This window comes from Porites lutea, chromosome 1 (assembly GCF_958299795.1).
Source record: "Porites lutea chromosome 1, jaPorLute2.1, whole genome shotgun sequence".
Taxonomy (NCBI): domain Eukaryota; kingdom Metazoa; phylum Cnidaria; class Anthozoa; order Scleractinia; family Poritidae; genus Porites; species Porites lutea.
The window spans coordinates 31,261,298-31,285,024 of NC_133201.1; the positions used below are offsets into that span (position 1 = coordinate 31,261,298).

The following is a 23,727-nucleotide window of genomic DNA, read 5'->3' on the forward strand; positions in this document are numbered from 1 at the left end:
ACAATTACTTTCCCATGAAGCGCCACACTGATAAACATTAGAAAAGACAGTCCACTAAAATACATAATACGGACATGAAGCAGACTTTCGCGCGATTATTATCTAGGTAAAATTCCGAAAATAAACCCCTCTATGTATAAGCCCCTTCAAATATAAGGACCCCAAACTCGTAACGCAAAAAACCTCCCTTAAATCACCCCTCCAAATATAAGCCCCCCCCCCCCCACCCCCCGGGGGCTTGTACTTGGAAATTGCCCTCAAATACAAAGAAAAACAAAGCAAAAACAGTAAAAAGATTTCCTTGCGACTATAAGGCTAGCCCAATCGATTTTAACACGCAAATTTCCCTCCGTAGATAAGCCCCTTCAAAACTATGCCCCTCTTTTGAAAAATGTAAGCCCCGGGGCTTATTTTCTGAATTTTGCGGTTGTAGGTGGAAAAATGAGAATGCTTATGCAAATTAAATTTTCTGCATCTCCGGATATGCAGCTTTATAATGCTCTGCGTGAAAAATAGCCAGTCAAAATAATCAAGTATCCTAAAGGCGCCTCAATACATGACCGTGGAATGCGTTTTTTACAACCCTTCTTCAACCACTCTCCGAGAATTCTCGTTAAGGGTATAATTACTCCATTGGCGCCGAAAAGGAACCTTCAAAATGCGATAATAAACTAGAAGCAATATACAGTTGAGTCTTAAAATAACTGACCTCTATTGTTAAATCACTGCTTCTCATTATCTTAAAGTCTCTTAGTACAAAACACTGAACAATAGAATAAAAAGACCTCGACCCCGATTCAGCGCTTGCCCAATCGCCTTGAAATAATTGCATGACCTCTATTATGAAGTCATTTCCTTGTGCGTCATCGTTACAGCGCTGGCACCTTTTTTAAACAAACACACAAACAAAAAACAACCTTCGTAACTGACTGGTGGCGTAAACAAATTTTAAAAGCGAATACGAGGAAGGCTTTTGACAAGGCAATCACATAATTTGAACCTTTGAGAATACATATCACCAATGCAATCATATCAACCTCGTCTCAAGTTTTACTTCAATTCCAATAAACCACAAAGGTTTTACTACTTTTTGCAGAACACCAGTTGTATTTGAAAGCCGCAGGTAATCTCAGCCGGGGGGAATCCGCCCCTGAATACTGACCGGGTTTTTAGACGAGGGCGCAAGGGAAGATGTTCATACTAAAGTACAATTACTTTCCCATGAAGCGCCACACTGATAAACATCAGAAAAGACAGTCCACTAAAGTACATAGTACGGACATGAAGCAGACTTTCGCGCGATTATTATCTAGGTAAAATTCCGAAAATAGATACCCCCTATGTATAAGTCCCATCAAATATTAGCACCTCAAACTCGTAACGCAAAAAACCCACCCTAAAATCACCCCTCCAAATATAAGCCCCCCCACCCCCCAACCCCCGGAGGCTTGTACTTGGAAATTGCCCTCAAATACAAAGAAAAACAAAGCAAAAACGGTAAATTTCCTTGCAACTATAAGGCTAGCCCAATCGATTTTAAAACGCAAATTTCCCTCCGTAGATAAGCCCCTTTAAAACTATGCCACTCAAAAATCGTTTTAAAAAAAAAGAAGCCCCGGGGCTTATTTTCTGAACTTTGCGGTATCTAAGTGAAAAAATGAGAATGCTTATGCAAATTAAATTTTCTGCATCTCCAGATATGTAGCTTTTTATTATAAGGACACGAGTGTTTTACTGGAAAATATATACCACTCGTAAAATTCATAAAAACTACATCCGGGACCCGAGTGGTTTATTTTCCATAATCTCACACGTGAGTTTATCAATGACGCAATCTCGGTAATTTCCCTCTATTATTTTATCAATGTGTTTTTGTCTATATAATGAAAAGAACATTACACTGCGGCTTGAAGATATGATTTTTATTTTCTCGTGGCAGAAACAATATTTTACTCACTCGCTACGCTCGTTCGTAAAATATTGTTTTGCCACTCGAAAATAAAATTCATATCTTCGCGCCACCGTGTAATATCCTCTATATAATGCTCTGCGTGAAAAATAGCTAGTCAAAATAGTCAAGTATCCTAAAGGCGCCTCAACACATGACCGTGGAATGCGTTTTTTACAAACCTCATTCCACCACTCTCCAAGAATTTTCGTTAAGGGTATAATTACTCCATTGGCGCTGAAAGGGAACCTTTAAATTGCGATAATAAACTAGAAGCATATGTACAGTTGAGTCTTAAAATAACTGACCTCTATTGTTAAATCACTGCTTCTCATTATCTTAAAGTCTCTTAGTACAAAACACTGAACAATAGAATAAAAAGACCTCGACCCCGATTCAGCACTTGCCCAATCGCCTTGAAATAATTGCATGACCTCTATTATGAAGTCATTTCCTTGTGCGTCATCGTTACAGCGCTGGCACTTTTTTTAAACAAACACACAAACAAAAAACAACCTCGAGTCAGCGTTTTTAACTGACACCAGGAAGATAATTACTTCACAAGTGAACGAGGGAGCAAATTTATTCCAAAATTGTGTACCATGGCTCACGACTCTGAAAAAATAATTATAATTCATTTTCCTTTGCCTTCCACCAATTCAGGAAATTGTGAATAGCTAAACTGAGAAACCACCACTGAATCTGGTTATTAGCCCAAATCATGTAAAACGGCAAATTGTCAGAAACTTCTCAAAGCTCTTACCTTGCGTGGGGTGACTCAACAGTAGTAGCAGTATTTTTGTTTATTCCGCCTCTTGCTGGCTTTAGACGGCTCTCATCTAATGTCCCACCATGGCTACATTTTCCCATATTCTCTGGCTTCTTGACGTCTTGTCCTGACCGATATCCGCTCGTGAGCTTCAATGTGATCAAATTCGATTCACAATTTCCTGGTTCGCAGTTCTCGCATGTTGCTTCTGTCTGGCCTGCAATGTACTCTAGTGGGATTTCACTTCCGGGTCTGCCTAATACTCCGTACGGTCCTGAGTTGCCGAGTTCTATCCAGTTAGAATGACTGTAAAAATCTTGCAGAGTGTGCAAGGCAGTGCCGGCCAGATTTCTTGCATGTTGTAGTTTGTCTCCTTGTAGAAGCGATGTTATAAGTTCTTGACGCAACTGGATAAGCCGCGCATTTCCTTGCCTAAACTGCTCCCCGTCAAAATGTGCAGAAGCCGAGCGACTTAGAGGAAATGAATCAACCTCAGCGTTGGCGCTCAGAATGGTGCTCAAAGCATTCAGGAACTTGATCTGTGGGGTTATGTTATCAACGGTTTCTTCCAAGGCATCTGGTGAATCAGACGATAGAATATCCAGCAGAAAGCTTGTCAGATGCTGTTCCTTCAAATACTGCGGATTATCTCGAAAAAAGTAAATGAGCGGCTTCAAAAAGCCGCGCTTCGTTATCAATGCATGATCAAATGATGTCGATTCCCCTCCTCCTGGGCTTATTCGAGGTAGAAAAGCTTTGACGCGAACAAGGGGGTAAGCCAGTAAAATCAAAGACGACAAAAGAAAAAGCGTTTTCATGCTTGTCTCTAGGGGCGCATTTGCCTGCACTTGGATGTAAGGAAGTTGTAAAAATACGTAAACGGATCACCGAGCAATAATGCAAGCTCAGCTTATTGTCTCGAAAGTGAAAGAGAAAGACTCAGAACAATAGACATCATTATCCTATTTTTGGTTGATCGAAATGCCCGAATGTCTTGGCCATGATTAAGGGCACACAGGAAGCTGTGGAGACTACAAAAAGATCTGTTTCAGCCCCAAAGTGCCAATCGCAGGGTTCGTACTCTTCTGAGCTCTTCAAATTCCATGACTTTTTCCATGACCTTTTCAAGTTTTTTAAGACCTTAGGTTTAGTTGTTACTTTAAAGAATGTTCAATACTTTCCTTGTTTGGGGGTATTTTTTGACCTTAAACAGTTCAACAGACACAAACTCAGGTGTCCGCCAAAATGCGTAAGGTCCCTAGTCTTTCCTTCCGAGTCAGTACCGTATATCATCGGAAGACCGCCTCTTAGCCCCGCGAAACAGCTAGGCTACCAGGTAGAACGATGATGTTCTTACCAAATGTAAGAAGTCATAGTCCTCATTAATATAAATGCATAAACATGTTCGCCCACCCGTCTCAGTTATAACATAGGATGTCTCTTCCATAGCTTTTTTACTAGTTGTTTTCGTAAATGCAGACTGAAATATTTTAATTTTCTTAATTTATAACTCACATCTATAACATCTACATCTAAAAACATCTACTGATTAGACAATTTGAAAGTTGACCATAATCGTTCTTTCCAATCTCCATCATAGTGTACACCTAGTTCAATAAAGGTTGCTTTTGGTCATTGAAACACAGAATACAATGCAACGCTTTGCTTGAGTGACCACCAAATAATGGCTTTCAAAGACCAAAGCACGATTCCGTAAGCAACCTTTATTGAAATAGGTGTATAATGTATATGTGTTTTTTACTTGCTCATTTTGTTTTGTTGTGTTTTTTGCTATTTTATCTGTCACCACTGTATAAAAAATATCATTTTATAGCGCTAGCACCAAAAAAAAAAACGTATGTTCATTTGGCTTCTAGACATCTTTGTTCTCATAATGCATAATTTTATATAACAATTTCTCCTTTTCTTTTCACTAGCCATCAAAACATGTAAAATTCTGGGCGGGCGGGGGGCGGGAAAATTTTCTATTGGATGTAGCAATAAAGGTTGTTGTTGTATAAGCCTCATACATGTAGGACCAATCTTGGTACAAACTATATCCTTAATGGCAGCTGAGCATTGGCACGAGTTGGCATTTTTAATGTATCCAGCGGCTTCATTAAAAAAACAAATAAACTTTTTCTTTCCTCGGAAACTAAAACAAAATCTTCAGTTATAACAATTTCTTGTACTCTTTACACATAAATTAGGGTCGCCTTAATTACCGGCCTTATATTTTGCTTTAGAATAAGGAAGATATTTTTTTCTTCTTTCTTAAATGTATTTTGCTTTCTTCGTAATCTTGTTTGTATACCGTTGTTTACACTTAGCAGGAGATTTTAACTCGGACTAGTGGCTAGCTCGAAAACCTTAAATACTGTTATTTTCGACACTAGGCATTTCCTTATTAGTAACTTATTTTTTGTTTCCATAGGTGCTTAACTTATTTAGCAATCTTACAACAAAATATATTTTAATTTATACCAGCTTGTTTTGTCATAAGAGATGTGAATAAACTGATGTATTGTATGGTAATGTAAATGTTCGTTATTTCAAAGTGTACAGCAGCATAGATCCTAGGTGATTTAATGCAACTGAATCCAAGGAACTTTGGATATTACAAATTTTCTCCACTGACCCTCTAGTGAGATACTTACCGTTCTCTTGGAGTAGGTGTTAGAGAGCTTTAGCATCGACTACGGCGACGGCAGCGAAAACGTCACTTTTAAAATAAATTCTCGTTTATTCAAACTTTGTCGCGTCTATTCCAATTTGCTGAAAATGTGAAATAATGGCGTATTTCCCTGGAGTTGATTTCTTGTGGACTGGACTCAAGTTTAGAAGAGAAAGAAAAATTCGTCGCTGCTTGTTTACATTCTCCATAACGAGACGATTCGCAACGACGATTTTTAGCGTAAAAAAGCGTTGCAACATTGATACGACGTTCTTTCGAATAGTTACAACACTGTTTCAACATTGCAACGCTGTGTTGCACTAAAAATCGTCGCTGCGAATCGTCCAGTGTAACACCATCCTCGAAGACCCAGAGGCAGATAGTGGGGGCGAGGAAAGTCTAAACGGGCGGAAAAATATGGCACGAAGAAAAGTAAAGAACGGCGAGAAGAGCCCCTGGGGACAATGTCTTACCAGACCAGTACCAAATGGTCACAGCCGTTCTGGCTGCTGATTGGTGCCAGAAAACTTTTGTGTTTTTCTGCCCAATCAGTAGCCAGAATGGCGTCGACCGTTTGGAACTGGTCTGGTAAGACATTGTCCCCAGGGGCTCTTCTCGCCGTTCTTTACTTTTCTTCGTGCCATATTTTCCCGCCCGTTTAGACTTTCCCTCGCCCCCACTATCTGCCCCTGGGTCTCCGAGGATGGTGTAACACCACCTTAAAACGTGAAATTGGCATTTTCACGTCGCACTCGTGCAGCGACAACAACAAAATGTACAAAAAAGAGTGATGCACTGGCAAGGTCGTTGTTTTGCTAATCAAACCTATTGCTTTTTTGCCATTCTCGTTGCCGTCGCCGTTATGAAAGCTCTTGAACTCAGAGTTTTCTTATTGATTATTTCTAAACACTTATTCGAATAAGAAGCTCTATGTTCACACGCGGTGCCCGAGCAATCGTGACAAGAAACTGCCACAGAATGGTTTTATGTTCACACTTAAGGTAGCTTACACGTAACTACGGACTCGCCTTATCAGACGCCATTTTAAAACGGTGAGCGTAGTTGAGAGTTTTGGGTAACAAAACAGCTATTGCCTCGGAAGCATCCGGGTCCACTTTAGTTTTCGAATACAAAAAGGTAATACCGGCGTGGGTGCCTGTGAAAAAGGGAGTGTTCACATTACTGTCCCCGAGCATCGTGCGCAGGCACCAGGTTTGAACACAGTCACGTTTTGTTTGGCTTCATTCTTGGTGCTCAGGAGCGGCACCCGAGTACGGTACTTTTCCATAACATTCGGCTACGTCCACGGTTGGAAATCAGTATGATCAGGACACCATTTCAGTCATTCAGACCACAAATGTTGTCCGTCACACATTATGTTGAAGTTCACTTCATTGAGTGCTCACTTGTACGGCTTCTGCTTGAAGGTAATATAATTTTGAATTTGATCTTTCCGGTTATCATGTCTCGCCGCAGGCAGGATATTTCGTCAAAAAAAGGCAAATTTAAGTCCGGACATTGAATGGTGACCGACTGTTAATGCCGCTATAGTAGTAGGTATCAGACACTACTTTCTATCACTTTTTTCTGATCTTTTCTGTTCGTGGCAGGTTCTGTAGCGTCCGTGAGCGGATTCATATCAACTTCTTCAGGATGGCTGCGATGAAGCATTCTGGGACCTGCTACGACGATTCCTATAGCTCCAATGGGTGAAGTGATGAGTATCGAAAGGACGGCGATAGTCAAGATCTATTATAAAACAAGGAACCATTTACAAATAATATTACTACTACTACTACTAAGTCGGCCACTGCCAAGCGGAATTAATTAATAATTGGTGAGAATCACAGATAAATACATCCTCGGAGACCCAGGGGCAGTCAGTCGGGTCGGGAGAAAAGGCGAGACGAAAGTTTTCAAGTACGGGCGAAAGAGCCCCTGGGTACCGACTCTCACCGGACCATTTCCAAAAATTCAAGCGGATGCCGGCTCCTGATTGGGCACAAAAAATGCTTTGTATTATTGTGCCCAATCGGCGAACACACATCTCCTGAGTTCTTTTCGTGTGTTCGTAAACGACGGCTATTGTCTCGATCACGGCTTGTCTGGCTCATGCACCAAAGAAATGCACGCAATCAGGAAACTTTCAGTTTGATATAAAATTCCCATCTGATTTCAAAATACTGTCTGCCCGAAAACTAAAGACGCTTTTCCAAAAATACAAGCTTCAGCTTACAACAGGTATTCACGCTTGCATCGGCCACGGCTTGCGTAAATAGTTATAGAGAGTTTCTAAAAGATACCAAGACGGCTGACAGCCACGAAAACGTCGCATAAAAAAGTTGATTTCTTTTTTTTTCAGTCTCTATCGTGATTATTCCAACTAGCTTACTTTGTCAAATGCAAGCGAAATCTTCTGGAGCTGAATTTCTATCAACCATATCCAAGTTCATGAGGAGAATGAATTTTGTCATTGCTTGTTTACGTCCTCCGCAAAACGTGAAATTAGGCATTTTCACAGGTAGTCGTACAGTTGACGGCAAAGAAATGTACAAAAACGCGTGATGCACGTGCATAGTTGTTGTTTTGCCTTGTCAAGCTTAATTGCTTATTTGACTTTATCGTCGCCGCCCCAACTTAAACTTCCTATTATTTAGGATACATTGTGGTCAGTCAGAAACAGAATATTCTCGGGGTAAATTCAATTGCTCCTGCGGATAGCATCCCAAACGTTTTTTCGACTCATCGGTAGTTCCTTTGTTTCCGGTTAGGAAAGTAGAAAATAAAAGTTTCCCTTGCACACACAAGCTTGGTGAACGAACCGGGCAAGTGTGGCGAGACAATAGCGGTCCTGTACGAACTCACGAAAAGAACTCAGGAGAAACTGTTCGCCGAATGGGTACAATAATACAAAGCATTTTTTGCGTCCAATCAGGAGCCGGCATCCGCTCGAGTTTTTGGAAATAATTCGATAAGAGTCGGTACCCAGGGGCTCTTACGCCCTTACTTGAAAACTTTCGTCCCACCTTTTCTCCCGACCCGACTGACTGCCCCTGGGTCTCCGAGGATGCACAAAGGCTAGAGGATTATTTGGTCTGATAAAATTCCATCAAAGAACGTAACAATTAAATACCAAAGGAATAAATCTCAACTGAAAACTGCGTGTACCCTATGAGGTTTGTTAAACTGCAAACTTAGTTACTAAATAGTGCTGCTGTAAAGTTCACCTGTATTCCAAAGTCTTCTTCTATTTGCCCCGTAAAACCCTTTTGACGTGCAAGGTCCAGTGATACAGAGCCAATGGCAGCCTGTAATGTAACAAAACAAAACAACAATTGGTCACTAAGAGTACATTATCTCGTCCTCGTAGTAGCCGTTGTCCTCCTATGTACCTCAAGGTCTCTAATTTCTATCAAAAGTGCAACAAATGTTGGAGGAATTTGGTTGTATGAATGATCGCACATGATCAAGGGAAAATTGGGCAAATGTTGGGCAAAAACTGAATTAATGCTGCCAGCTTGCGCATGGGTTTTTTCAACCAACGTGAAATAAATTGCTTACAACGGCTTAAAATCTCACGGCAAAATAGACAATAAAGAGGAAGATCGCGTAAAAGTAATTAGCGACCTACATATTCTTGCTTAAAAAGCTGCTTTTACTAGAAATTGCAACCACAAGTAGTTAGCGTTTTTCCTCTACAAAGAGAAATTATTGAAGAGCCTCGTTTTGATAGCGGGTCTTGAGGATCGCCGAGAAAACCATACGGTGCCAGCCTGGTTACTCAGACCATGGAACCTTGATGTAGGGTGCAGGGATATCAACGGCGGAAGAAAAATCGCCTTCCTTATCTTTCGCAGCAGCCTATTGTTCAGGGATCGTTGACTTCCAAGGGATAACACCCTCTAAAGACATTTTCAGCGATAAAATTGTGGGAAACTAAAATTTAAATATCTTGTTAATGCAATTGCCTTGAAATTATTTTCCAGTGTAATAATCATCACCATTCTTCAGATCTTGAAATTTTTGCATTGCTGGAAAAAATGACGTGCAAATTTTGCACCAAATTTCAATTTTATTGCAAAAAGAACCATTGTGCATCCCGTCCTGTTGTTACAATAAATAAACTAAGGGGACTCACTCTCTTACGTTTGTGTGTGGAATTACAAGATTTACATGCAGCCTCACTATGAAAACGAAGTTGCTAAAAAATCCCTCAAAAACAAGCAAAGAAAAACAACAACAACATAAAGCATAGCAAAAAAACAAAACCGTTTTGCTACTAACTAAAATATTTGATAAATTGTGGTTGTCGAAGAATTAAGTCGCAATATGACGCATTTCCCGAGCAAGTACACGTTACTAACTTTATTATTCGTAATATAATACCTGCACAGTAGCTTTTGGTAGCCACGCTATGGCAATAAAGAGTCTCTCTTTCAAGTTGAGGTCATTTCCGAGTAAACCAAGATAGGTGGCGATGAGTCGAATGGTCAAACTAATGACTAAACTTGCAATGCCCATACCTTAAGGAAAAAGAAAACAAAATTATCAAGAGTGAGTAGACAACGGAAGTTGAGTTTCGAGCGCCTGTCTCCTTGGAGACTCCGTAGAATTGATGTCGGCCCGGAAGCAACAATTTTTAAGCACGTGGCGCAAAGTGCTCCGGCTCGACAGTTCACATATAATTCTAGAATCTCTTTCAACGCGCAACAAAAGCGCCTGGAAATGCGACTGATATTTCAACTTGGCACCAGTCAGTCGCGCGGTTTAAACTCCGACTTCCGTTTCCTCTAGGCCGCGCGCAGAGCCGCGCGTGCACTACAAAGCCTTTAATTTTTATTTCTAATTTATGGCGTACATAAACCTTGCAACGGTTTCAACGAACTGGTAATTCTACTGATGAAGGGCTAGGCCCGAAACGTTTGGAAAGGATAACTTCAACCTAAACACGGCACTTTTTGTTCATGATTTATTTATTCTTTTTAATGACCATTTTTGTTACTTCTATTTTTTCAAAGTGCTACGCAGCTTAACGGAAATTCTTTCGTCATTTGTTGAATCTCTTTCTATACACCACCTTAATCCGTCCCTCCCCCCGCCCCCCCCAAACAAAAACAACAACTACAACTAAAAAAGAAAAGAAAAAACAAAAAATAGAGGAAAACGCAACACACCCACAACTTTTGAGTTCATGTACTCGACACTGACTTCAGCACCAACAAGACCGAACAAGAGCGGCTCAAATACCTGCCATACAAGGGACATCACCATGGCAACAGGAGCCTAAGGAAGAAATAAAAAAAAAGTAGAATAAAAGTAGTTGTTATTTTCGCGATGACTTTTGATCTCCGCCCAAATTAGCTGTAGGTGTACAAAACGTGTAGCTGTATTCTCTGGAATTTCTTGCCTTTAGAAATTAAAAAAAAGGGTACAAATTTTGTTCCCTTTTAAAAGAAGCTACAAACTGTTATATCGATTCAACTGTAATAAAAGTAATGCGACCGAGCAAGTCCTCATATCTTGCATATATTTTTTGATTTTATGGATCGAGTCAGAATAGCGGTAGCACAATGTAGAACCCGACTGTGACCGCCAGTGTGGGGCCATGAAAATACAATATTCTAATGACAGGGTTTTCAGGAAGGAAAGTGTCTCAGTGTTTATGACCGGTTCTTTTATTCTTTTTTATTTGTAATGTTATCATTGAGTGTTAACAAACTTAAAAGCCTATGGTCAAGTAACAAAGCTTAGAAAGCAACTTAACCTGGAGGGCTTCAAGGTAAACCGGACCAGGGGGGTCACTGGTGGGGTAGGTTAAGCATGTTGTTGACCACATTAGGCGAGACATTAGGCCCAGGAAAAATATGAACGTGTAAAACTTAATAAAGCAATATTATTATACTGTATTTCCTCGAATAATGGTCGCCCCTTGATTAATCACCTCCCTAGAATAATCACCCCCCTCCCCCCTTTGACAGAAATATTTAAAATAATCGCCTCCCTCGAACAACCGCCCCCCTAACCCTTTTTGCCATCTTCTCTTTCTTTTATCCCCTCCCTGTCAAGTTGAAGTGGAGTCTGATACTGCAAAACTCATCTGTGATGATTCAAGCTCTGACGCTGAGGATATTGACATTGAAAATTAATCAAGGAACCAAATTTGGAGCACTAAACAAATCCATGTTCAATTCATTTGATGTGATCATATTTTGATTTAATGGAAAAAAAAAAGAAAACATTAAGGGCACGACCGCTAGTGAGTAATGTTAAAATAATCGCCTCCTCAAATAATCGCCCCCGGCTTTTATTTGATGAAATACGGTATTTACACTTCCACTTCCACTTACATGAACACCGAAACCCACCTTGACTATGAGATTGAAAGAAATCAATGAGAAAAACAAGACAATTACAGTGTGTACCTTCCCACTTGGTGACCAGCCATATGCTGCTACAGTTGACATGGTAAGCACTCCTAAAGCCCCAGCACCAGAAAACTTGGCCACATTGCTACCAAATACTGAGAGTAATGAAAACGACAGTAAAATCACAAATCTGTTGTGTGATACATTAGCCTAAGGACAAAGTGAAAAAAACATACAGTCGTAAAAATCAGATAATCCATTAGAATAATGCAGAAGACAAAAGTGCTTCATAATAACTGGCTGATGAAGAAGGCTTTCAGTCTTAAACACCAGAGCACTTTTGGTGATCAAAAGGGCAGGATTTTTGATGACGGACTAGTTGAGTATACTGATTTACTGATTCTCATGATTTTTCTGGTTCATGTGGGTTTTGTAATTCTTTTTATTCCTGTTGTTAAGTTCTCGTGGTTTCCATGGTTCTTCTGGTTCTTGCGGTTCCCATGGTTAGTTTTCATGTTTGTTATGCCTCTTCTGGTGTCCGTGGTTCATCTTGTTTTTGTGGCTCTTGTGGGTGAGAGTGCACAATGGAACATGTGCACTCACGCCATTGAATTTAATGAGCTGACTATTCTGGCTACATCTATGTTATAAAAATAGTATCATAAAGAAAGTCTTTAGCAATTTCTTTTCTTGACATCAGCTATGGCTGTTTACACCCTTAATGACATAAATTGCAAAAATCGCCCAAACGTGCAGGTGCTTGAAATGTGAAATTTCAACCCGGTTTACATGAAGGGGTGGACGTACGATTTTATCAGAAACAAAATTTCTTGGATGCATAGATAACAAAATTTTCTTACCCATGTTGCTCCACTAAAAATGACTTTTATAAAATTTGTATATCCCAGACAACACCCTAAGATTCCCTCCTGTCTTTTTATTCTCCTCTTGAATGGGTATAGAGACTAAAATTAATTACCTGGTTTTTATTGGGGAAAAACCAACACATCACACCGGCGATAGACCCAACAGTGATACCAAGTGCCAGCTCAATTGGTCCTCGAAATATGCTGAATATCAAGTTACCTAAAATGAGACACAACTTTAAAACCCTCAGAACTGCATTATTTGTTCAAGAAATAGACTCTCTTTTGTTAAGTGTCCATTCAGTTAATTTTTTTTTATTATATCAATGTTATTTACCTAGCACATGACCTAGACTCAAGTAAAAAACATTCAATGCAGAGATGCTAACTTCTGGAGATAAAAAATCTTGAGACTCTGACTCTCTTTTGCATTTACGCCTCACAAATATTAATGGCAGAACCCCCCACTCTCCCCCTTTCCCTCAATACATACACAAATAGACCTAATCCAAAACATTGGTGTGCCTTAAATCTTTGTTAGTGATGAAATACATGCCTTAAAACCAAACACTAAATAAAAAAATCAAATTTTGGACAACATGGGCTTATTTCCAAATTATTAAACCAGAAAAAAGTTCAAATTTAAGTCGACCTAATCTGGGAGATCTGGTGACCCGTTTGAGACAACCAAAGATTGGTGCCATATAAATGGGAGACTACTGCATAATCTAGATGGGTTAAGCAAGCATGAACTCTTTACTGTACTCCAACTTTGTTTTACCTGAATCAAATGCTATTCCCAGGCACACTCCAAAGGCACTAATACAAAGAACATTATCAAATGAAGCAGCTGCCATAACAAGTGTCGGTATTCCCTTTTTGACTCCATAATGTTGCCCTTGAAGGTCCAGCAAACAAGGTATTACAACAGCAAGGGAAACAGCAGCTTGGACAAATCTAAACCATTATATATAATCAAATATTTTTTAAAATTAATAGTGATGTTATTTAACATAAATAAATTTTCCTCTAAATGCTGATCTTTCACTTCTAGCAGTTCCCTGCGGACAATGATCCTTTCTTACATGAATTTAGTTATGTACAAAAATTTCAAATGACAATAATGAGGCCACCATCATTCTGGAGGTGAAAAAAAAAATCCAGACTGACTGAGTAGGAGTTCATCCCTTTTAAGACCAATAATAGAATAACTTTTACTTTCAAACATTGGACGCAATTCCTGTTTTTCAAGGAATCCAAATTCTGTATAAAATCAAGGCATCAAGGTAGTGTGTCAATCTTTCTGCTGGTAACATTATTCATACCCATATTAAGCAATTGGAAATCTGGATTGAATGATCATTACATAAATAACAGAATTTAAAGTTTCCATTGCTAACTTCATTGATAATTTTAAATGAATTTTAACCCATTCGCCCCTGAACCGCCCGTAACCGCCCGTGCGGATCCAGGTCCTTTCTACCCTTTGTGACGTCATCAGTTTTAACGGTCAAGGACAACTTCCTTCGCTAACTTGTGCAGAGTGAAGAGATCTTTCAAACCATACCAGAATGAGCACAATTCAGTCAAGGACACCGGAGAAAGAAGCAAAAAACCACGTGACAAGGACCTGAAAATCTCCATGAAAATCTTGTTCCATTACCCACCTACCTTTCCTTTCACCTAATCCTAAGATCCTAAAAGCTTTCCTAAAAACTCTTCCCACCAAAATGAAGCCTACTAAATGCCCAGCAAGAGAAAAAAAAAATGAGGCAAGAAAAGCGAAAAAAGAAGGGAAGAGAGAAAGCGAAAAGTAAAAGTCAAGACTGCTGTGTCACTTTTAAACCCAAAAACTATGTCGAAATTTTGCTTTCTGCGCATGCCCGAACTTCGCAAGCTGATATTTTGCATCTGGATCAGAAGGCCGCCAAGTGTACGACCTGTAAACCGGTTTGTGGTAAGTTTTAGCTCTTTATAGCACGACAGTGACCAGAAAACCACTCGACTAGCTTCAAAACGCGTTTTTCGGCAAAATCCCCAGGAGCGAATGGGTTAAAGCATGATCTGTTATTCTGAAATTTAAGGGCCTATAAGGGGGGTGATATGTGAGCCCCGTAGAGGGTATGACTATCATTGAACTTTGGTTTTTAAGGCCTACGTTAGCATTGAAGTTCCCAAGTGCCAAACCCAACGCTAAAGCAAAAATCTATTGTTCTAACTCATAAGCATACTGTGTAGGGTTCGGCAGATGTGAACTTTGGTGTTAGACACGTCTTTAATATAATTGTAGTAAAAAAGAAAGCGTGGAGGGAGGAGGTGGGAGTAATCATGTGGTATAATAAGTATACATATTTTCCTAATCCTGAAATCCCTTAGCCTGCGAATACAGCCTTTCATGGGCCAGTCATGGGGTTCCAAATGTAAATTTCTTTGATTTTATGTTTCTCCTGGATGGATGATTATGGTAATATTTTGTGCTCTTCTGCGAACGAGCTACACGTACAGCAAAACTCAGATGCTTTTTCTAAAGGAGAATATATTCTAAGAATATTGACTGTTTTGTAGCAGGTTCACTACGTTTACATTGGGCCTTTGTTGCCTTTTGTCTTTTTTTCTGTCATTTTTAAACAATACGTAAAACAATATAACCAGATTCCGGACAGATTTTATGTCATCAGTATGAAATTTTTGTCGCTGAGTTGCAGATGTTCCTCCTGGCAAAACGACCTTAATGGCAAGGAGAAAGGAGAAATGGCTGTATTCGCAGGCTAGTAACCCCTAGGTACGGTGGCCCAGAAGGGTCACACATGCAAATTAAAAATGTTCCTGCAAACTAAAACTTTTACCTGCAAATTAAAAATGTTGCTGCAAATTAAAAATAGGACATGCAAACTAAAAATTGTACATGCAAACTAAAAATATTACAAACATGAATGGGCCGACGGCTGTAAGGCCAGGTCCTCGTCACTCATACTGCGCGCGCACGACTTTTAATTTTTAATTTGCATCGATATGTTTTCTATTTTCAACTTGCAGCACAATTTTTAGTTTGCATGTACTATATTTAATTTGCATGTACAACTTTTAATTTGCATGTACTATTTTTAGCTTGCAGCAACATTTTTAATTTGTATGTGTGACCCTTCTGGGCCACCATACCTAGGAGTGATCAGCATAATTATTACTATTTTTCTTTTCGTGTGAGCACTTTATTAAGCATAAAGGTTACAAGATGAAGGAAAAAAATATTGAGATTGTTGAACAAATGTATGGTAAACAGTTTTTGAGTATATTTGTGGTGATTTACGGTTTTTACTAAGGTTAACTGATGGTAACTAAGTGGCAACTTACCCAAGCTGAAATGCCCAAAGCCACTTCATCTCTAATAGTAGGTGCACAAGAATTGCTGCAATAACTGCTTCTAAAACACAAGGAAGGAATGCTAATCGAACAAGAGTAAACTTCAGTTTTCTCAATGCTGATGTGTTTAATCCAAGTCCCGAGCGAATAAGAATAACAACCAAGGCCATGCTTCGTAAGGTTGAAGACCAACGTTTGTCAATATGACGGGCTAAGTCGATTCCACGAACATTTCGTAGTACGAATCCAGCTACAAGCATGCCCAACAGAGGGGGAAGGTGCAGATACGGAATTCTACCCACTAGAAAACCCAAAAGACTTGCAGAAACGATTACAATGAATATACCGAATATGTTTCCTCCTGGTAAAGCATCTTGGCCAATAATAGACCAGAGAACAGCCCAGATCAAGATAACAACAAGTCCGCGTGTTGCAACCTGACCGAAAAATCCACTTGGAGGAACAATTCCGGCGTCACATAATCGCTTTTTTAGGCCTGACTCTTTCTTAGTCTCTTCATTTTTAGATTCAGGAGTTGTCTGATCATCACACACGGATTTGTCCATGACTAGTCTGTGTAAAAAATGTCTTATGAACAACTATTAAAAACCCAGCTGTAAGAGATCGCCGGTGATCCCAAATGTTTGTTTTGTGTCAGGCGTCACGAGATCAAGGTAGCGCGGGCTTAATTCTCAAAACGAGGCCACTTCCTATGTCCGTCCAATCCAATTATATTTCGAGGTGTGAGCACAGGTAACCCAGGCTCTGTGATAGTACCACAGTACGGTTCCAGTAAAATTACAGTGTTTATATGGGGTAAAAATATCATCCTAAAATGTCTCGGAAATACTAAATAAAGATCAATAAAACTTACTCTGCAGTTAATTGTTGTTGTCCTTATTGCTCCAACGAAGTTTCGTGATAATTTGCAGTAATTTGTTTAAATTCACTCTATCTACAATAATAATATACAAGGTAGGAAACACGAGGTGCCATTTTCAACAAAGAACTAGCGCGATTAACATATTTAGCGATTAATGCAGCAGTAACACGCCGACTTCTTGTCAATACAAGTGAACGCTCTATCGGTTAAATATGTGAATCATCGTGATACACCTATCTTGGAATTTGGTCCTGTTGTACAAATGCCTCGGTAAGAGCCAAAATTCACTTATATCTTTTGCTCGTTTTAAGTTTTGTAAATCCTCCTTCGTTGTTCTTTCCGTTGCCCTTATAACCTTGCCCTATTGATGTTTGATAAACTTTCTGAGGACCAGCGCCAGGCGCTGAATATAGTTCGAGAGGGACATAATCTCTTTATAACAGGCCAGGGTGGTACGGCTAGGAAGAACAATTGCCTTCTATCAAGTATTTTTCCAGCAGGGGAGGGTGGCTTTGGGCAAATAATGTATCGGTCCCTAGAAAGGTCAACCCAGGTCCCCTGGGATGAAATTTTTTTGTACAGTGCCCAGGCCTCATTTTCTTGGCCGCGTGTTGATCTGGCCCGGCTGCTTCGGCGAGCGTATTCTCGGTCTGTTTGGATTATATTCTTCGACTTTGTCAAAGTCTGTGGGATTCGTTTCTCTATCTGGGAAAGCTTCATTGGTTTCTATATCTGCTGCTATCCTATTTCTACGATCCTGGCATGTTTATTTTCCGTTGGAGTTCGAATTTCGTGGAAAAGGTTGTGTTGAATGAGAGCATGTCGGCGAAAATGGCACCTCGTGTTTCCTACCTTGTATATTATTATTGTAGATAGAGTGAATTTAAACAAATTACTGCAAATTATCACGAAACTTCGTTGAAGCATTAAGGACAACAACAATTAACTGCAGAGTAAGTTTTATTGATCTTTATTTAGTATTTCCTAGACATTTTAGGATGATATTTTTACCCCATATAAACACTGTAATTTTACTGGAACCGTACTGTGGTACTATCACAGAGCCTGGGTTACCTGTGGTGTGAGCAGAATTGTGAACTAGCGTGCGAAAAGGAGCTACTTTTCGCACGCCATCTCACACCGTGAAAATGTAGCCTCTGCTCGCAGGGTAGACTTTACCATAGTTAGATATTTTTCACGAATTGTTTGACTATCTGAAAAAAATTTAAACATCCACTATCTGAAAAACTTTACACATCCAAAAAAATGACATTTTTATTACTCTTAAAAAATTCCGTGTGTACGAGAAAAAATAATGATAATAAGTTTTGCAAACTGGTCACCATTGTAATTTTTCGTTCGTTATATTCAAAATTATACACCTTCATCCGCATTTGCAAATGTATCGCTTATTAGGTGTCCGTTTTTGCTCCTTTTTGAGTGTCAAAATTCCGTTATTTATTTTGTCTTCCTTGCTAACCCCGCAATCGCCGTTACTTCTAAGTCCATCCAGGTATTCTACAAATACGTCTTTTGCTACTTTCCTAAACAATAAGTCCACGTTAAATCCTGATAAAGCGCTCGTCTCAACGTACGGAATTTGAAAGAGATCAGCCACTGTGTTGGCGCATTCATAAGATATCTAAAACAAAAACCATTGCAAAAGAGAATTATTTTGTTGTTTGAGTTGGAGTATAAATATAAACGAACAAGCAGGTAGTAGGGTTTGAAAAATTTCTTCCTTCTCTAGATCCACCGTGGTGCTAAGAATCAGATTTAGTTAAAGATTTAAAAAAGGAGATCGAACTGGAAAAGGAGTCAAGGAAACCTGACAGATGTATTGGGATGGCAGCAGTCTGTGCAGAGCAGTTTGAGTGGCGCGGTCTCTCAGAGGGGGGAAGGGGGAGAAGGGGGGGGGGGGGGGGGGGAGTCTGGAAAAGGGCAGCCTAGCGCTGAGGCCTTCAAACCCTCAAACACTGACCCTGTACCCTCTTTAGAAAAAAAAGCAAGAAAAAAAAAAAAAAAGAAAGAGACCATTTTAATGACGGCTTATTAATTTGATTTTTTCATACTGAATGATGATATGATAGAACTAGACTCCTGAACTGGATTTTTAAAAAAAAAATTTCAGCACAACACAAGTAGAGTTTACACCCCCATTGTTTACTCACTATTCAAGGCTTCCATATATGGGCTAGATATATATATTGGTATGTGTCACCCTATTAAGGGTCTCCATCGTTAAATAGTATATATAGCGTATCATTTTTGCCTTGTTTTTGCTGCGCACCCGATGTGATCCTTAGATTCTACCAGCTAAAATTCAAGTGCGCCGCTACACGAGAAACAAATCATCTGCTAAGACTGGTGAACATTTTACCTTAGAGTATTAGGACAGTGAATTAAAGAAGTTTTAAGTGTTTCCATTAACTTATTAATTTGTTTTCCATTGAATTGGGTCTCATTTTATAGTTTTCGGACTTAAAAAGGGCATCAGTTTTTGTTCGTCTCATCTTTAAACAGGGTCAAGGATCAAGACCATGGGTGGCACACCTGCTGAAACTTTTGAGAGTACTCCTCGGCCTCTCCTAGCCGGTTCGCTCACCTGTCTTCTACTGGTTTCATCCACTTTGTTTCCCACAAGAACAATCAAAGGTTTTTTCATTCGCCAATACCTTTCTCTTTGAGCTAATTCAATCCAGTCTGGTACATTGTCCAGACTCGAACAATTCGTCACGTCGAAACAAACCAAGATCACGTGACAGTCACGGAGGTACGAAGGAATAAGGCAGCGAAAACGTTCTTGACCCGCTGTATCCCATATTTGAAGGCGAACGCCGATTCCATCTGAAATTTAGCAGAAAAAAAAGGAGAGGGGAATTTGGTACCGGATCCAGACCTTGAGATTAGGGGGGAAGGATGGGGATCCGGTCATCCAGACTTTGAGATAAGGGGGGGAGCCCGGTCTCCAAAATTTTTTTTTTCGGCCCTTCGGGCATCAGTTTGGTCTAAAATAGAGGGGGGGGGGGGGTACCCCTGGATCCGCCACTGGAATTAGCAATGCTGTATTGCCGTAAAATTTCTGTCTGTTTAGTTAAATCAAGATCATGCTGGCTGTGATTTAAAATCTTATCTCAGTTTAGATAATCGCGCCATTTCCTTTTTCATCTTATCCTCATGTCCTCTCCAAATCAAGCTATCGTAGTCAAGACAATTAGCCTCTGATAATCCTTCTACATGGACTGCTAAAGGATCGATCAGGGACGGAGGAGCGTATTTTCAAATGGGGAACTTGAAAATGAGCTCCAGTTTGTAGCGGGGGGTCTGGGGGCAACCTCTCTTAAACATTTTAAAGTCTAGAGGCTCGGAATTGGTATTTCCAGCCTTGTATATATCCCGCCCGTAGTAAACTGGCCTGCGTTTTTATAAAAGCTGTTCGTGTGTATGTACGATCTGAGAACACCAAAAACAACACACGCATGCCCTGAGCGATTCTCTCGTGCCAGTCTCCAGCACACACTACGGGTAATCCAACTTCATCGGTGGTACTAAAATAAACCGGACCTTTTTCCTTTTCTTTTCTTCTTCTTTACTCTTCATACGTACCTTATACTAAAACAACAAAAAATTCCTTTAGAAAGTAAGGGGGCAAGGGGGGGGGGGGGGGGATTTTCGCTCCCCCAGCTCCGCCGTCCTTGAGGGTGAATGTAACCAAGAATTAATATTATAACAGTAAACTGATCCTTACGGCAGGAAGAGTGATGGGAAAATATAGAATAAAAAGAACAAAAAAAAAAATAAAGAGGTGAATTATTTTTGCTAACCAAGAAGCTTAACACTATTCAGACCGGGCATTTTTCGCTTCCTGAGACTAGGGGGACTTCGGAGGCCCCATCTCTCTATAACTTCAAAACCACTCATGATACGGAGACCACACTAAACAGTGCAAGAACACTCTTGCAGCGGCTTTAAGTATCGCTTTTTGGGGGATTACATCGAGAAATATGAGGAGGCAATTAATTCTACACGAAACAGGATTTACTCGCTAAAAGTTTTTCACTTCTTTCTTTATCGAAGGTCGAGTATTCTTCAGGGGTATTTACTTTTTATTTGTTTCTGAATTGATTAAGTACGCGTGTTAGTTACGATCGGAAATACATACGTCTGCGGTAGCACACAAAAATTTCAACGGCTTCGATTTCAGAGAAATTACCTCTGTCATTGCCAGAGATCAAAAAAGTGATTTACATGGCACGTCATTTCAACCATCGCGGAAAATAAACCGCATGCTATATGCTCATCTTAAGATCCATTTGCATACGATGAAAGTTTACAACACTAGACCATCGCAGTTTTGCTAATTAAAATCCTTCTTTCTTTTTCAACCACTGTAGTGTTCACTTGTTCAAAGTAATCAACGCATTCAAGCAATAGAATTAAAAAAAAAAGCAAAAAAAAACCCAGGTCTGAAAATGGTTAGTTGGAGGCTGGGTATCAAGAAACTAGATTTCACTTCGAAGGAATGATTTCGATCTCAGGGGAAACGTAAAATCGGAGACACCCAAAGCATCAACAGAGATGATTTTCTATTGATACACATTGCTAGAGTAGTTTAATCCGTGAATCCCATCCCCCACGCTTCATGGCCAGGAGAGATCCGACGTACGCACAGGAAGAAGAGAAGAAGAAAAAAAATGGGTGTGGCCGACTTTAATTTGCCCAGATAGGTGAGTGGGTAAGAGAATGTGAAGTTAACCGTACAGTGGCATTCATAGCCTGCGTAGCATGGCATTTTGGTTGGGCGCGCTAAATAATAAAGGTGGGCGAGGGAAGAGAAATCGCGAGGAGATTGGGGCGGGAGCAACTTTTATTCTTTTGCAGCTTCGCTGCTACTTCGCGCGCGCTTTTGGGGCTTCGCCGCTCAGTCGTGCTCCCGACAACACCGCCATGCTAAGTCTCTAGTTACCGCACGTGGTCTCTCGATCAGCAGAAGGTTCTAATCTTTTACTTTCTCTCTCCTGCTTTGCTACTGGTGTTTCTTTTTAACAGAATTAAACAAACCTGCGTTCTCTTCGGCTCCAGTCCTGCTTAAAAAACCAGGCCCTTGGAGAAGAAATATATTTCATAGAGGTATCTAAGGGCGCTTTCCATTTGTCAGAACTGACCGGCCGAACCATTGCAAACGCAATGAGAATTTCCATTTTAATCAAATCTCTCCAGCCAGATCAGTCAAATCCTAAGTCATATTTTAGTATGCACCAAGGAAATGGTTGTTCAGCAAAACCTCTTGGAAAAAGCGCATTTCATTATAAAACCGACTGGTCGGACGCCGTCATCTGATCTCATAAAGCCTAATAGGAACGGTTAGCTCTTAGAAGTGTATCTTACTTTTTCATATCTCCGTCAAATTTGACTCATTCTCGACTTATTGACCCTTCTTGAAATAACCCAGTACATGCGAAAAATTGTCTAAGTCAAGGACAATTGCTTTTTAGACGATAAAAATTCAAAACCTTTTATTGAAATGCTTTGATCTCTTACGAATTATTAGCACGTGGTCAAAAATATAATTTGCATGTCTGACTAATACCTATTCTTCGTTTTATTATATTATATATTTTTTTAAAAAAAAGTATTTTTCGCGTTTGCCATAAATTTTTGGACTAAGCGACACCCCCGGAAACAACACTTAATGAAGAATGCTCAGTGTATGAAAGCCGCAAATGACCGCCTCTCGAAAGTAGTGGTCCTGACGCTGAAATTCACGTCCCTTGTTATATTCATTTCAATTGGTTATTGATTAGTTTGTCAGAAGACTAACTGAGGGTAAACCTTTCACGTTTATGAGAGCTAAAACAGCATTTGGACTTTAGTGGTGTATTTTGAATGTTACTATACGGCCGGGAAACATGACCGATTTTCTATGATTTATTTTCATTCACACACAACTCTACTGCTGCTCAATACTTTATCTTCACAGTTTGCAGACTTGCCAACAAGTCGCTTTTTTGAGCGATAGAGCCGCGAGAAAGAGCACGAAGTAGACGAAAGTTCCGTTAAATGGTGAACCAATCAAAACAGACTTTAAAAAGTCTACGTAGGTTGTGTCATGTACGTTTGTGCCGGTCGGGGGGTCGTTAGGTTTGTGGTAATGTATAATTTTATGTTAGCATGTTCCTGCAATCATATATAACAAATATATCATAACAAATTTAAACAGACTCTTAAATCAGCTAAACCCTGAAATTATCAGCTTTTTCCGTTTATATGTTTAATCTAAACGGAATTGTAGCGAAATATAAGCTTCTAGTCACCACTTACGACACTTACGTAGGTAGAGAGTCTTGGTGAAGAAGTCTATGCCGATCGTTGGCGCATATTTCTCCTCAAATCCACTGTAAGCGAATTTCCATACTAAGGCAGATTTTCCTACCCCTTGGTCACCCAAAACCACGACTTTAAATTTGTTTACATTTTCAGTTTGATAAACTGAGTCTAAACTTCCCCTTGATTGCATTTCTCAGTTTAAAATGTCGTTGGAATTGAATATTTTGTACGAATGACGTCACAATAGGCGCGAAAAATTTCTGCGTGCATTTCAACGCGCGCGAGCTTTTGGTAGTCATGGCTACGGTCAAAAGCTATAAAAATCACTTTCATTTGTAAACTAAACTCTCCCGGACAATCCCGGACACGGTTCATAACGAGATTTTCAAAATAAAGAAATGTCACAATTTAGAGCTTATGTTATCTATTTTTCATATTTCATTTTGTTATTATCTTTCAGTTTTTTGTCGGCGTAATAAATTTTTTATTGGAGAAGTAAGGAGGTTGTTAATTCGTTGAAAGGCTAGGAGCTATC

General features: G+C 39.8%; 3 protein-coding genes across 3 annotated transcripts in view; all 3 read right to left on the minus strand.

Annotated features, from left to right (window-relative positions):
* Positions 1 to 3,573, minus strand: part of LOC140948259 (uncharacterized) — a 20,689-nt gene extending 17,116 nt beyond the window's left edge. The window contains exon 1 of the mRNA XM_073397490.1: positions 2,712 to 3,573. Within this exon, the coding sequence (XP_073253591.1) occupies positions 2,712 to 3,535 (824 nt within the window). The 5' untranslated portion in view covers positions 3,536 to 3,573. The remainder of the gene's footprint in view (positions 1 to 2,711) is intronic.
* A 3,317-nt stretch (positions 3,574 to 6,890) lies between these two features.
* Positions 6,891 to 16,548, minus strand: LOC140948268 (sodium/hydrogen exchanger 9B2-like). The gene is made up of 8 exons (XM_073397499.1): positions 15,974 to 16,548; positions 13,404 to 13,579; positions 12,736 to 12,842; positions 11,814 to 11,966; positions 10,566 to 10,674; positions 9,778 to 9,914; positions 8,619 to 8,699; positions 6,891 to 7,140 (listed from the first exon to the last, which is right to left on the minus strand). Exons 1-8 carry the CDS (start codon positions 16,546 to 16,548, stop codon positions 6,952 to 6,954), a joined length of 1,527 nt encoding a protein of 508 aa, XP_073253600.1. The 3' UTR covers positions 6,891 to 6,951.
* Positions 16,549 to 18,227: 1,679 nt separating this feature from the next.
* Positions 18,228 to 23,395, minus strand: LOC140937045 (uncharacterized). The gene is made up of 3 exons (XM_073386578.1): positions 23,196 to 23,395; positions 19,471 to 19,712; positions 18,228 to 18,507 (listed from the first exon to the last, which is right to left on the minus strand). Exons 1-3 carry the CDS (start codon positions 23,380 to 23,382, stop codon positions 18,250 to 18,252), a joined length of 687 nt encoding a protein of 228 aa, XP_073242679.1. The 5' UTR covers positions 23,383 to 23,395; the 3' UTR covers positions 18,228 to 18,249.
* Between the last annotated feature and the right edge of the window lie 332 nt (positions 23,396 to 23,727).